We start from the raw sequence: 14,569 nt of genomic DNA, 5'->3' as shown, positions 1-14,569 counted from the left end.
AAATACACCAAGGGGCTCTTCTTTAGAGTAGATACAGGTATCCATGCAATTTAAGATCATCCATCTCAATCTACCAGTTTACAGTGAGAAATGCTAGTTTTGGTAAGATGTGGAACCAAATGTCCTTCTGTTATACAGGACCCTGCAAATTGGCTCCCCACACTTCCTCCTTTGGTCTCCACACTGTCCTGCTGAGTGGGAGCTCTGGGGAGCTTTAGAGTGGTGTGAGAACATCATGTTACAGTGCATGTTTGATGCTAAAGGCAAGATTCCTGTGATTAAATCAAAGAATTGCTACCCTGGAGCAGCATTACAAAGACCAGAAAGGAATATTTTCACCAGAAGCTCACACCAATTCCCTTTCAAACAAAACCACTGAGCATGCCTATGAATCAGACACCCAATACCTCTTAACTGTACCTTTAAACCTTCCACTTCAGGTTCAAAAAATAATGCCTTCCCTGAAGAAGCACTGTTGTCTAGGACATGAGAATGTTCCAGCCATGCCATTGATATGGGTTCCTGAAAGGAAGATAAGGAAAAGAATCTGTATTTTTCTTGATTTCTGCCCAAGCATGTCTGTTCTGCACCTTGGAGTTCTTCCCAGAAGGAAATCTCAACATCTTCAGTGGCAATCATGAATAAGAGTTCCATTTACTTAAAAGAATGAAACTTGTTCAGTGTTGTACAAATAAAATATGCCAGATTAAAAGTAAAAATTGTTGATCTTCACCTAAACTTCACCTGAAAGAAAGGACCACTTCACTCACCACTCACCTTCCAGTCTTAGGGCATGTTCAATATAGCTAACAATGCATTTATGTCTTATAAATAATGAGCAACCTTCAATATGGCACCTAAACTCTCTAAGCCTCTATTAGTTTGCTATGGCTGACAAAACAAAGTACCACAGATTGGGTGGGTTAAACAACATAAATTAATTTTCTCACCGTTTTGGAGTCTAGAAGTTCAAGATCAACATGTCAGCAGATTTGATTTCTCCTGAGACCTCTCTCCTTGGCTTGTAGATGGTTCCCTTCTTGCTATGTCCCCACAAGTGTCTCCCTGGTACCTTTTTCCTCCCTTAAGGACACCAGTCAGATTAGATGAGGGCAGACCACAATGTCTTCATTTTAACTTAATCACTTCTTTAAAGATCTTATCTCCAGATATAGTCACATTCTGAGGCTGAGGCTTCAATATATAATTGGTGTGGGGGGAGGGATATAATTCAATTCATAACAGTCCCTGTAAAATTGAGCATCCTGAAGATTTATGTAAGATGCAATCAAGAACATTAATTAGAAAATGCTTTATAAATTATGTCATCATACAAATATTGTATCATTGATATCATCACTTTTGTCACTATAATTATCTCTATGATATGTTGTCAGTCTCTTGGGAAGTATAAATTTTCCACCTTTTAAAGAATTATTGCATAGCAGTTAAGAGAACATGCTCTATTGTTGGCCGTGTGGCTTGGTTGGTTGGAGCATTGTCCCATGCACCAAAAGGTTGTGGGTTCAATTCACAGTCAGGGCATGTACAGAAGACAACCAATTGATGTTTCTCTCTCTCTCTCTCTAAAATCAATAAAAACATATCCTCTGGTGTGAATTTTTTAAAAAGAGAGAAAACATGCCCCAGAATTAAGATGTCTAGATTCAAATCTTGGCTATCTGTGACCTTCAAAGTTTATTTTAACCTCTCTAAGCTCAATTTTCCTATCTATAAACTAGTGATGTAAAAACAGTACCTACCTGAGGGTTACTGAAACTATTAAAAGAGGGAATGCACTAAAATGACTAGCTAATAGCACATGCTCAATAAGTGATGGTTGTTAGTAGCAGCATTTAGAACTCATTGCTGCTGCCTCTTTCTCAGCCAGCAGAGGTCCCCATCACAGTCACACTGAGACTGGCTTCCCCATGACAGTCTATACTGCAGCTGCCAAGCACATCCCCTGTCGTCAGAGAAAGCAGTGAAAGAATTAACACTCTGTCTGAAGGAAGAAGAAATCAAAACAAGAGAACGGGGAATAATTAAGGTTCCATGGTAAATGTTACGTGAACAGGTGACTGACCATGAGTTAAGACTGCCTAAGTTCTAGTGCTGCTTCAGAAACAGACTTTCATCAGCATCACCCTTAGTTGCATCTCCCTTTAGCCAATTCCAAAGTTGAGTTAATAAACATTATTCACATATACCCCAGAAGAGCAGTAAGAATGAATTAGCAAATATTTTTGTTAAGTTCTATGAAAAAAAAAAAGTGCTGGTAAATGAACATTTAACATTTCTCACAGTATTAAGCTTATTTCAGCTCTAGCACATTATATTCCACGCCTCGGTTTTTCTTCCACTGTACTATATTTTCTTTAGCCTTCTTTTCCCACACAGGATTACACCTCCAAGTTCAATTATTCTGTCAGTTGTGTTTTAAATTGTACTGATTTCTGTTAACCACTTGTGGTATGAATTTGTTGATCTGTTCCTTCTGCTGAACCAATCATCTTCACACCCACCAAAAGCTGGAACTGCAATTAAACTAAAGAAGATGAAGAAATAAAAGCATAGAAGGAAAGACAGTGGGAAATTGGGATTAAGAATATCCCTGAGGGGAAAACACACATGTGCTGAAAAGCATAGCACGGAGTGGATAGGGGTATAGAAGGCAGAGTAGAGCAAGGTAGAAAAGGATCCTTCATCTGCCTACTACCCCTCTTTCAGCACCAAGGACAGAGGCTCTGAGGGCTGCCCCAAGCAACAGTCAGTTTAGGGTCCCTCCCAAATCTTCCACAGAAAACGGATGCACTCAAAAGCAGCTATGACACATGCAGTAAGGTCTATTAGGCAAGCTGGAAAAGCAGCACGCAAGTGATGTCACCTTAGAGGCAAAAATGGGTGATTTTCTTTCTGTTCATGTCCACAGTCTCTGTGTCTTGGGAAAGGCAAAGTTTGCTTTGCTTGGGCATGTCTGCTGTCAGTAAATGGCTACAGGAGCTGAGGTGCCTAAACTTCACAGTCGTCAGAAATCAAAAGAAATCTTCAGGGTAAGTAGTTTTTCTTTTTGTTCCTACTTTAATACGCAGTGTTTTTCTGGAAGGTTATTTAATCAGTTTGGGGTTCTGTGGTTCTCTAAGAATATGCATTGAAACTCTGTACTCTCTCTTAAAAATCTAAAATCCTGAGGAAACTGATTGTATTTTTTTCTCATTTGGGGGGCAGTAGAAATCTGTTCTCTTTCCCCCCCCCCAAAAAAATTAGATTCTCATGGGTTCTAGTAGCTAAACCAAGGCAGAATTAAAAGATGGAAAATAAAAAAAAAAACTGTTACTATTCCTGGGGTTTGTATAAAAGTTGATTGTATTCCTCTTAATAGTGTTACTTAATTATAAGGGTCTGTTATTTTCAACTCCCCCAATTCAGCACCCTGGTAATCCAGGACTGAGGGTTTGGAGAGGCACTGTTTTCAATGGTCTATTTAAAGCACGGCTCTTTCCAAGTCAGAATTCAATTATTCCCAACAGAGATATGCAGTACTTGAGATGATGATTGTGTATGTTTTCTGTAATGACGGCATATAATTTTGAGGGTATTGTTGTTGTTTAATTGTGGGACTTTCATTACTTACTGTAGCTTATTGGGTCAATGGAAGTTGTTGCAATTAAGCATTTGTTCCAGTTCATGCATTTAGTTTAATCAAACACTATTAAAATGTATGCACAAATAATAGTGCTGCAATAGCAAAGTGGGACTTGGATTTTAAACGTATTCTGCATACCAGTTTGTACTTTATAGGTGAAGTTCTTTGTTTACTAATAGTAAAAGATCAGTAGGATGTCCATCCCTGGATAAAAGTAAAGAATTGCTGCTTGACATAGCATTGGTTGGATCTCTTGTAGCCAAGGAGAAGCAGATACAATATGAGAGTCTTACTCAGACACTTGTTTATTTATAGCTGAACATTTTCAAGGGTCTGCATGGTTAACAGTGAGCGGGGATGTTGAGCAGAGAAAATACTGACAGTATCCAAATGAATATCTGATATTAAAGCATCTATACAGAAGGCTGCTATGATGAAATATGAATTAGAGCAAATACTAAACAGATCTTACTCAATATTAAATTCAATTTCTAATGCATTGAAGTTTGTCATCAATTAATATTTGCTCATTGATTGACTGATACATTGATTTCCCCATTTTATCTCTAATTAGAATGATAGGGTGCTCAGTCCTTAGTGGTTGTGATGAAAAGTGAGGATGCTCTTTGCTTTCCTGAGCAGGTTTAATTAGGGGGAAAGCATATTACCTTAGCTCTGAGATCTCAGTAACCAGCTATGGTTTTTCTCTGTACATTTGCCAATAATGTAAATGTGCTCACATATGTAAATATGCTATGTATTTCAATACACTTGTGAATATTCATTAGGAAAATAAACTAGGCTGTAATTTTCAAGAATAAAATGCCATACAAATGCTAAAGACTACATTTAGTAATAATGACAATGTAACTCCCACAGTTGCTATGTGCAGCGTGCACCTGCATTGACTTCACTGAGCTGGGTCAGGTGATGTGCACAAGAGACTCTTAAAGGGGGAGGTTTTAAAATTAGTCCCCATTTCATTGTCTCTCTCACCCCAACAGTGGGTAGTGAAGAACATAAACTCTGGAAGCAGACAGCTCTTAGGTTGAATCAGCTCCATCATTTACTGATGTACAACTGCAGGAAGATACTTAACCTTTCTGTTACTTTCTCCATCTGTAAAAATGGGGATAGTAATAGCACCTACTTCCTTTGTTGGGTTGTTGTGAGGTTTAAATATGATAATGCTTATAAATATTAGCTATAATTATTAACTTTTAAGGCAATATGGCAAGTCCACATTGAAGCCCAGAACCAAAAATATCTCTGGAGACTAGAGGTCAGAATGTAACTGAGACCCTGGCTGGTAGCTCAGTTTGTTGGAGCATCACCCAGATGCACCAAGGTTGAGGGTTCAATCCCTGGTCACGGCACATACAAGAATCAACCAATGAATGCATAAGTGGGTAGAACAACAAATTGATTGTTTCTCTCTCTCTCTCTCTCTCTCTCTCTCTCTCTTTGTTTTTTATTTTTTATTTTTTTAATTGCTTAAAGTATTACAAAGAGTATTACATATGTCTCCTTTTCCCCCCTTGACAATTCCCCGGCCTCCCCTACCCCCCAGTGTCTTATGTCCATTGTCTCTCTCTCTCTCTCTTATAAAACTAATAAATAAGTTAAAATTTTTAAGAATGTAACTGAGTAAAAGATTAGAGACAGCAAAGAGATCCATGATACAAGTGATTTGGCCATGGAACCTGCCATCTAGGTGTTTTGTTCCAGGTTTAGGAAAACCATTTCTACCTGGAAATGACTGCCACATCAATTTCACTTCCAGCGTAGACATTAAATAAGTCATGAGTTTTAGATTGAAGGAAACCAGAGATCAAAGCTGGGCTCAACGTAGCCCTCCACACATTGTGTAATCTTGAAAAAGTTACTGAACCTCTAGCTCTCAGTGTTTTAATCTATAAAAGGAAGATATCAATATCTATCTTCAGGGAGGCTATACACATTAAAATGAGATAATATGTGGAAAGTACTAATGTTTGGCACACAGTAGCAGCCATAAGTGTCAGTGACTATTGTCTTCAGGAGGAGGTTGAGAACTAAAGGTGTTTGGTTTGGGTTTTTTAACTCAATAGCCTTAAGGAAAGAAAAAATATTATAATCCTGAACATCTTAATAAGTATCTTCCTAACAAATTCAACAGGAGCCTGGTATGGAACCAGGTGCCAAGAGGCACCCCACAAGTGTCTCAGGCAGACTGTAGCTCAGAACTGAGGTATTGAATATCAGCAAAGCAGGACATATAGCAGAGCTGATGGGGGCGTGACCACTGTCTGTCCCTCTGCTTTTTAAAGATTATGCTCTCACTCTAAAAGATGCTAAAATAAACTATAAAGGCCAAGATTAGTCAATACTTTGTAAGAAATTCAAAGGCTTATTAAAATTTGTAAGTGGTGTTATATATAATGAATCCAAAAGAGTAGAACCAGCAGTAATCTTCTAGTCCTTGCCTTCTCCACTTTCTCACCTCCCATCCACTCTTCACTGCTCACACTCTTTGCTGAGGTCATCAGTAATCTCCTAATTTCCAAGTCCATTAGACACTATGCAATTGTACTTTATTTGATGACCCCTTTACTTAGTCCCACTTTTCCTTTAACAATAATAGCTGCAATATTTCAAATGCTATGAGCCAGACATTATGCCAGAGCCATGATTCTCAATGGGGAGAGCAATTTTACCCCAGAAGGGACAATTGAGAATGTCCGGAGACATTTTTGGGTGTCACAATTTAGGGGAAGGGGAGTGCTCCTGTCATCCAGTGGGTAGATGTCAGGAAAGCCGCCAATCATTCTAGGACAGATGCTCAGGCCAATCCCTCTCAACAAACTCAATAGTTACAAGCCTTTGCATCTATCATCTTATTTGATTATCATAATAACCCTGTGGAGTGGATTTGATTATTCTCATTTTGCTGATGAGGAAACCAGGCTATCATTAGGAATTACTTAGAGATTGATTATTAAGTGAATGAATTCTCTAGGCTCTTTGCTTCTCCTACCTGGGACCAGTTTACTATCTGTTAGCATATCTATCTGAGGGAGAGAGAAAGGAGAAAGCCCAGCCAAGCTCTGTGTTATATAAGCTATGCTGGTTAAAAAAAAAATCTAAGGAGAGAGGAAGTTGAAACAATTAGCTGAGAAATGGGGAGTCATCTAGCATCTCACTCATTTTCTGCTTTCATCTCCCACACCCGCAACTCATCAGGAGCTGCTGGACAACCTGCTGCTATAAAGAATCAAAGACCGGAGACAGTACAATGCAAAATAAATAAATAAATCCGAAATCTTTGCAGTTGTGGTTCCAACATCAGGCTCAGAATTGATTTTCAGAGTTGAAGGTTTCCCTTCGCATAATTAGTCATTGACATTCAGCTGTACTATTTTTAATTAGCTGTCAAACCTCGGCGGAGTAAAATGTCCAGCAAGGTGGTAACAAATAGCCCCAGGTTTCCTCGTCCCTCTTACCTGACAAGTGAGAAGAGGCAAAGACATTAGCCAACCGCAGACCCCAGGAAAGAGTGATTTCTGGCCACTGCTTTCCAAGGTGGCCCCACTGCAGACGGAAAGACTTTCTGGGCCTTAGCCTGCCTCAAAGGTGAAAAAATCCTTAACAATCAGAAAGCATTGTATTTTTCCAAAAGCTCTTGGCGGCAGCAGTGCTATCTCCAGGATAACAGCTGCCCTTCTCCGAATAATGAGGAAATTATAATTATTATCAAAAATTATTATTATGCTTTAAAATATATCAAGTGCAAACAGTGTGCCAAAATAAAGAACAATTACATTGAACAAGTCTCTGAATTTGATCCAAGTCGGCCTCCCCTTATAATCATTTATTCATTTTAACACTTACACATTCCAGACTGAAATATGAGGTAGGAAATGACAGCCATGATTAGGCCAATCTCCTAATCAAAGCAGAGCTGCGGATATCAGGAGTGGTATCCGCCAGCCTCTACCTCTCCAGGGCCTGGAACAGAAGTTCCTATGGAGGCCCATATGCTCCATGTCTAATATTTTAGCCATAGCCAACAAACCATTGAATAAAATGTTTCATCCTTCTGCCTTGACAAATATGGCTTCCTAATCTGAAAGAACGAGTTTGAATTTAGCATTCCTGGGCCCTTAAGAGTTCCATACAAAATGTGAGTGGGCAAGAAAAGCTGTCCCCCGCACCCATCCTATCCCAGGGACTTGGTCCTCTTCTCTCCCCACCTCAGACTACAACCAAGCTATTCATCTGAGCTTCCAAAGAGCTACCACAGGAGCCCAGGGCCCCCACGTATACATGGCACCATCTACGCTCAGGGCGACAGATCCAGAAAATACCGGTGCTGGCCTAGAAACAGGCTCCAAGCAGTTTGGGCTGGAATTCTGTGATCTTAGTAAGCAGAGCATGTTCTAAAAGGGGAGTGTGGAACCGGCCGGTGTGGCTCCATGGTTGAGCATCAACCTATGAACCAGGAGGTCATGATTTGATTCCTGGCCCAGGTTGCAGGCTCAATCCCCAGTGTGGGGCATGCAAGAGGCAGTTGATCAATGATCCTCTCTCATCATTGATGTTTCTATCTCTCTCTCCCTTTTCTTCCTCTATGAAATCAAGAAAAATATATTTAAAAAATAAAAGGGGAGTGTGGGCTCTTGATGGACCTGCTCCTTGGTGCTATGGGAAGGTGTGGTCTCATCTGGTGGGGAGGATGTGACCAGATGGGGTACAGAGTAGGGGCCTCTAAAGCACAAAGCCTGGGGCCAGAACCCCTCTTGCCCAGGTCTCAGGGCCGTGCTATAGGCTGTAGCCTTCCCCCAGCACATGGTTGTAATGCTCTGCTACTCTCGGCACACAGGCTTTCCCATAGCTTTCTTCAGGACATGGTGACTCTTGATCCCCACAGACACACAAACTTGGCTCTACTTGCCCAGGGGGCCCCAACAGGCTGGTGTCAAGAGGGCAGCTGATGGGCTCTGATGCCTTTCCCACTCTAAGTCCAAAGTCCCCACAGTTTGAGGACTGGCTTTTCCCAGTGGGATAGTAACATGACAGTTGTTACGGCTTTCAGATGCCAAGGACAGCATTGGGAGAATTAAAAGGCCTGTATGCTAGTTCTACCACTAATAAACTGTGTCACTTAAGACATGTCATTCATCTCTATGGGTCTCAATTTCCCTGTTTGAAGAGTGAGAGCATTGGACTAGGTCAGAGGGTGGATGGGGGTGGTGCATGGGTCACTGGCCCATGGATGTGGGATTCGTGGTGGATTAGGGCGGCGGGGGGGGTCTTCATAGGGCTTAAACATTCCTCTAATTGGTAACCAATCTTTAAAATTAAGTTTCAAATGAAATTCCACACATGGAGCCTCTAGACTCCACTACTCTTGAGGTTTTCTCTCCCAGCCCTCCTAAGCCCTATGTGAGATACCAGAGAGAGACTGGGAGATTGAAGGAAGTTGAAGGAGACAGAGGGAGGCAGAGAAAATGGCAAATGGGAGCAATAGAGGATGGGAGGGAGGAAACAAGGACAGGGGGTGGGAAGCTAAGAGAAACAGACCAGTAAAAGAAAAAGAGCTAACACCTCTACCGCTTTCTATATGTCAGATTTGGTTTTCAATGTCTTACATATAAAATAGCTCCTTTAATCCTCACAAAAACCCTATGGGATGGGTTCCATCATGTCCTCCATTTTAGAAGAGGAACATGAAGCTCAGAGAGGTGAAGTAACAGAGTTAGGAAGTGGTTGGGCTGGGATTCTAATTCTGCACCAGCTCCCCATCTTACTCAGCCCTGCACAACCTCTCAACCTCATGCCCTTCCAAATGCCCCTGCCTCACTTGCTTCAGCCACACTGGCCTCCCTGCTGTCCCGCCCATATGCCAGTGTCTTGTCTTTTTACCTGCTGCTCCTTCTGCTTGGACAACTCTTCCCCCAGAACTCTGCACAGTCGGCTTCCTTGGGTACCCAGGTCTTGACTCAATTGTCGCCTCCTCTGTGAGGACTTGATTACGCTGATTAGAAATTGCCCTCAGATACCCTACTCACACACACTCCTCTCTCTTCTTACCCCCTTCCCTGATTTACTGTTCTCCAAAATACACACTACATCTTTTATTTATCCTGTTTATTAGTCTTTTCCTCCTGAATAAAGCTTCAAGATGGCAGGAATTTTTTTTTTAATCCTAACCTGAGGATATGTTTTTATTGATTGGTTTGTTTTTATTGATTTTTCAAACCTACAATCTATATATGTGCCCTGACTGGGTATCAATCCCACAACCTTTTGGTGTATGAGACAACACTTCCAACAAGCTGAGCCACCCAGCCAGGGCAAGAGGGCAGGTATTTTATCCTTTTGCTCATTTCTGTATTTTCAGTGCTTAGAACAGTGCTTGTCATATAGGAAGTGCTCAATAAATATTTGTTGAAACAATAATCAGATTATGTATGCAAGCAGCCCAGCTCCAAAAAGTCTGATTTTTACCAACGTTGTTTTCTGTCTCCTCCCAGGATACCATTGGGGTCACTGCTCTCCCTCTGGGCTATGGCGCCACTGAGTCAGCTGAGTGGTTACATCAACTCCACCTGCGGGACAGACAACTTCACGGGTGCCAACGAGGCTCGCCCTCATGCCTACTATGCCCTGTCCTACTGTTCGCTCATCCTTGCCATTGTCTTTGGCAATGGTCTGGTGTGTGTGGCTGTGCTGAGGGAACGGGCCCTGCAGACCACCACCAACTACCTGGTAGTGAGCCTGGCTGTGGCAGACTTGCTGGTGGCCACCTTGGTGATGCCCTGGGTGGTGTACCTGGAGGTGAGTGAGCTCAGGTTCCAGCTGCCCGTGTGACTGTGTTTGTCCTTGTCTTCCTTGAGCTCCGGGCCTTCTGGGCTCAGAATGCTCCCTTCTGGGACCTGTGGTCTGGGGAAGGAAGGAGCGTTCCTGTCCTCCCTTTCATGAGGGAGCTGAAGATTTTGAGAATAGTCATTATCCAGCATCACTTGCATACATCAGAACCAGGGAGCTGGGAGTGAGTCTGTTCCCAGGTCTCCAGTATCCAGGTAACCAGACTTGAGTGATGGGACTCATCTTTAAAATGCATGAAGTTGACTTTCTGTACCAGGCATGTCTCAAAGACATGAGGGGTTGGGGAAGACAGTCAAAAGACACCTTCATCAGTACATAGGAGTGAGAGTGTACAGGAGGGATTCAGGAGAAGGTGGGGGGAGGACAAAAGGAATTATAGAAAAAAATGAATGAATGAGGAGAAAACGTCTGCAAATAGATCAGACTTCTTTAGATGGTTCAGCTGCCCTCAGACTTAGTTCTTTCTTCCTGGGTATCAGCTCTCCACAGACTGCTGCCGAAGGAACAGACCAAACCTTCAAAGTTGTGTGTATACATATATGTTTAAATACTAGAGGCCTGGTGCACCTGCCCTCAGACTTAGTTCTTTCTTCCTGGGTATCAGCTCTCCACAGACTGCTGCCAAAGGAACAGACCAAACCTTCAAAGTTGTGTATATACATATATATTTAAATACTAGAGGCCCGGTGCACAAAATTCGTGCGGCGGGGGCGGGGGGGGGGTCCCTCAGCCCGATCTGCACCCACTCCAATCCAGGAGCCCTCAGGGGATGTCCTACTGGCCTCCAGTCTGCCCTCCCTCTGCAAGAGGCAACTGGGCTGACCAGGGGAAGGTGCCACCCCCATCACCCCACTGCTGCTGCCACTGCCGTCCGCCGCAGCCACCAAGGTGTTTTCATCAACACAGACTCCAGTCCCTTCACCACAAAAAAAATGAGAACTTTCTTTAGGCATTTTCAAGATGTCTCTTTTATAGGATATGACATTGCTTTCTTTCTTTCTTTCTTTCTTTTTATCCTCACCTGAGGATATTTTTCCATTGATTTTTAGAGAGTGTGGAAGAGAGAGGGAAACATCAATGTGAGAGGGACACTTTTATTGGTTGCCTCCTGCATGAGCCCTGACCTGAGCCCCGGCCAGGGAGGAGCCTGCAACCGAGGTACATGCCCTCGACCAGAATCAAACCCGGACCCTGCGGTTGACAGGCCAAGGCTCTATCCACTGAGCCAAACCAGCTAGGGCAGGATATGACATTTCTTAGCCCCTCCAGCAGCAGACCTTCATTTTTTTCCTCCAGGAGTGTGGTGGAAAAACCCTAGATCACCTTCTTGGATTCTTATTACACAAGTTACCAAGAACACTAAGAGCTTAGCCAATGAGTGGTAAGAAAAGGTGTTTCCTCTGCAGCTCATGCACAGAGGCGGGACTGCCGGCGTGCCCTGGCTGGCAGGCCCTGTTCTCTGTGGGAGGGCCTTCTCTTCACCACAGCGGCTCGCAGGCAGACTTTGTTCTCTGTGGGCAGGCCCTACTCCCTGCTCTTTGTGGGCCTGCACCATCCATGGCTTGCTTCACTGCGCATCAGTCCCTTCCCGCCCACCTGTGTGCACAGCCTCCTCCTGAGTGGTCGTGACTGTTATGGTGTCCCAGCTAATTTGCATATACCTCTTTATGTTTTTATTGATTTGAGAGAGAGAGGAAGGGAGAAGGGGAGAGAGAGACATCAATGTGAAAGACAAACATCCATTGGCTTCCTCCTGCGTGCCCCCTACTGGACATGGAGCCTGCAATCCAGACATGTGCCCTGACTGGGAATCAAACTAGTGCATGGGAGGACGCCTAACCAACTGAGCTACACCAGCCAGGCCTAAATTTATATGAGAGAAGTATTTCTTAAATTTGAATGTATTTTCATTCAAAAGTGTAAAGTAGAGTCAGGAGGTGATCAAGAGAAAACATCCATTTGCTAACAAAGAAATCAGGGTGCCTACAACTGTTCAAGAAATAGATATTCTTACCGAGAAAACATGCAATTTACTAAAGAGTTTTCTTAAAGACATCTTAATATACTATTCATATTTCTCCTCTGCACTGTGTATCATTCTAAAGAGGTATCCAATGAAGGATCAAAATGATGCTATGATTAAGAGAAATTAAAATTCATCAAATTAATATCTCAGTTAATATTAATAGTGAAGATGACAGTTAATTAAGTATGACATATCACGGGAGAGCAAAAACCTCCAACATAGACTGCCTAGGCTGGTTTTTGTATTAAAGAATGACTGGGAACTAAAATTAGACTTATGATCTCAACAGGAAGGTATTAAAAAAAAGAAAGTAACAAAGAAAAGGAAAAGAAGAAAAACAACTAGGATGATTACGAATAGATTTAACGGCACAAGCAGCAATTTTTAACCATTTTCATCTCATGGTATGCATAGACTACTAAAATTCTGCAGCACACCAAAAAAAATATGTTATTTTTTTTGCTGATATGACCAAAAAATAGGTATAATTTTTATTGATTTACCAAAAAATAATAATAGTAATAGTAAATACCTATACTTTTTGCTCCAAAGTGACTTTTTTAAAAATCAGGTGCCTACATAAAGATTGCTGGTACCAAGAATTATCAATCAGACGCAACTTTATTAGGCAACATGACCACTAAGATGCAACTCTATTTTATGACATATATTTATGGTTCAAGACAGGGCATTCACACCAGACGGCTATTGCTCTGTTGGTTGTTGTCATTTTTTTATTTGACAATCTAAGGGAAAAGAGGTCAGTGACCCTGACTCAATATTCAGGTATTGCATGTTTTAAAAATTCTTGTGGTACACTGGTTGAAAATCGCTGGGCTAAGAGAATACTCGGAGGGAAAAATATGCATTTATTCTTCCCAGTTAGGATAATCCTGATGGCAAAGGGTCTTGTAATTATCTTGACTTTTCTGTCAACCCAATTAGTCTGAGACAGTCTTAAAGTCAGAGGCTATGTGTTCTTTTTTCCTGTAGTCCAAACACACTGGTACATCATATGTGCTAAATAAATATTTGAGACATGAATGATTAAATGAATCTTTTCTGCAATGTCTGCATTACATGGTCAATTCCTGTTATATCGGTTGCTGCTGTGCCTATTATAACCATGAACTATTTTTTTAACATTCAATAATAATGAGGCTGAAAAGGAGTTAAAAGCATGTGATATTTCTGTTCAAAAGTGGGGCACACTTTAGGTGCTATAACCTAGTGTGGATTAGTAATAATTCAGCACACCACCATCCACCCACCAAAATGTTTCTGTCCATCCCTATACCTTACAAGGATTCTTAAGTCTTTCGGAAAGATGAACGTCAGAAACAAATGCAGGAAGAGGACTTTCAGTCTAATAAGCATTTTAATTGCCTCTGACCAGGGTTTTTGTGTCTGTGACAAGGTCACTCAGGTGTACTCTTTGGCTGTCCATTTGTGATTGCTTCTAGGACTCTGGATGAACCATATTAGAAAGTCTCTGTAGATATTGGTGTAGGAGAGGCATAGTGTGACTTTTCCACACAGATACTAAGGCGGCCCCTCTAGCCACACCTGCCAAAAAAGATAATGCCCCCTTCTGCTGAGCGTGAAGGACAACTGAGTCTGCAGAGGGCAGGCGTGAGATCTTGCCAAAGGCTCAGTGAACCCCCTGCAGGTTGGATCTATGTGTTTTCTCCTAAGAAAAGAATTCTGGTGGAGCCCTTGGTCTCCCCTCATGAAAACCAATATGCCCTCTGGTGTAAGCGTTCAGTCATCAAGAGCATGGACCAATAAGTCTACAATAATAGAAAGAAGATCTGAGGCAGCAGAGACATCTCTCCGCTGAGAAATGGGCTTTAGCGCCTGCGTGTGGTCCTTCTCACTTGCTCCTAGGCTCTCGTCAATGCACCTGAGTGTCTCTGCATCACTCCCTCCAACAGTCCACTCAGGATAGGTGGGGACTGCAGAGGGAAAAAATAGCCATTCGCCCTAGCTGGTTTGGCTCAGTGGATAGAGCGTCGGCCTGTGGACTG

The 14,569-nt window shown here is 42.2% G+C and overlaps 1 protein-coding gene across 1 annotated transcript in view; it reads left to right on the top strand.

Annotated features, from left to right (window-relative positions):
- Nucleotides 1-2,624: 2,624 nt before the first annotated feature.
- LOC102261394 (D(3) dopamine receptor) overlaps nucleotides 2,625-14,569 on the top strand; it is a gene marked incomplete at its 3' end in the record, with an annotated part of 17,779 nt that continues 5,834 nt past the window's right edge. The window contains exons 1-2 of the mRNA XM_005875389.1: nucleotides 2,625-3,053; nucleotides 10,162-10,465. Coding sequence (XP_005875451.1) covers nucleotides 2,923-3,053; nucleotides 10,162-10,465 — 435 coding nt within the window. The remainder of the gene's footprint in view (nucleotides 3,054-10,161; nucleotides 10,466-14,569) is intronic.

This window comes from Myotis brandtii, unplaced genomic scaffold (assembly GCF_000412655.1).
Source record: "Myotis brandtii unplaced genomic scaffold, ASM41265v1 scaffold46, whole genome shotgun sequence".
Taxonomy (NCBI): domain Eukaryota; kingdom Metazoa; phylum Chordata; class Mammalia; order Chiroptera; family Vespertilionidae; genus Myotis; species Myotis brandtii.
The sequence above is the reverse complement of the archived record's forward strand: the minus strand, read 5'-3'. Positions and strand labels throughout refer to the sequence as shown.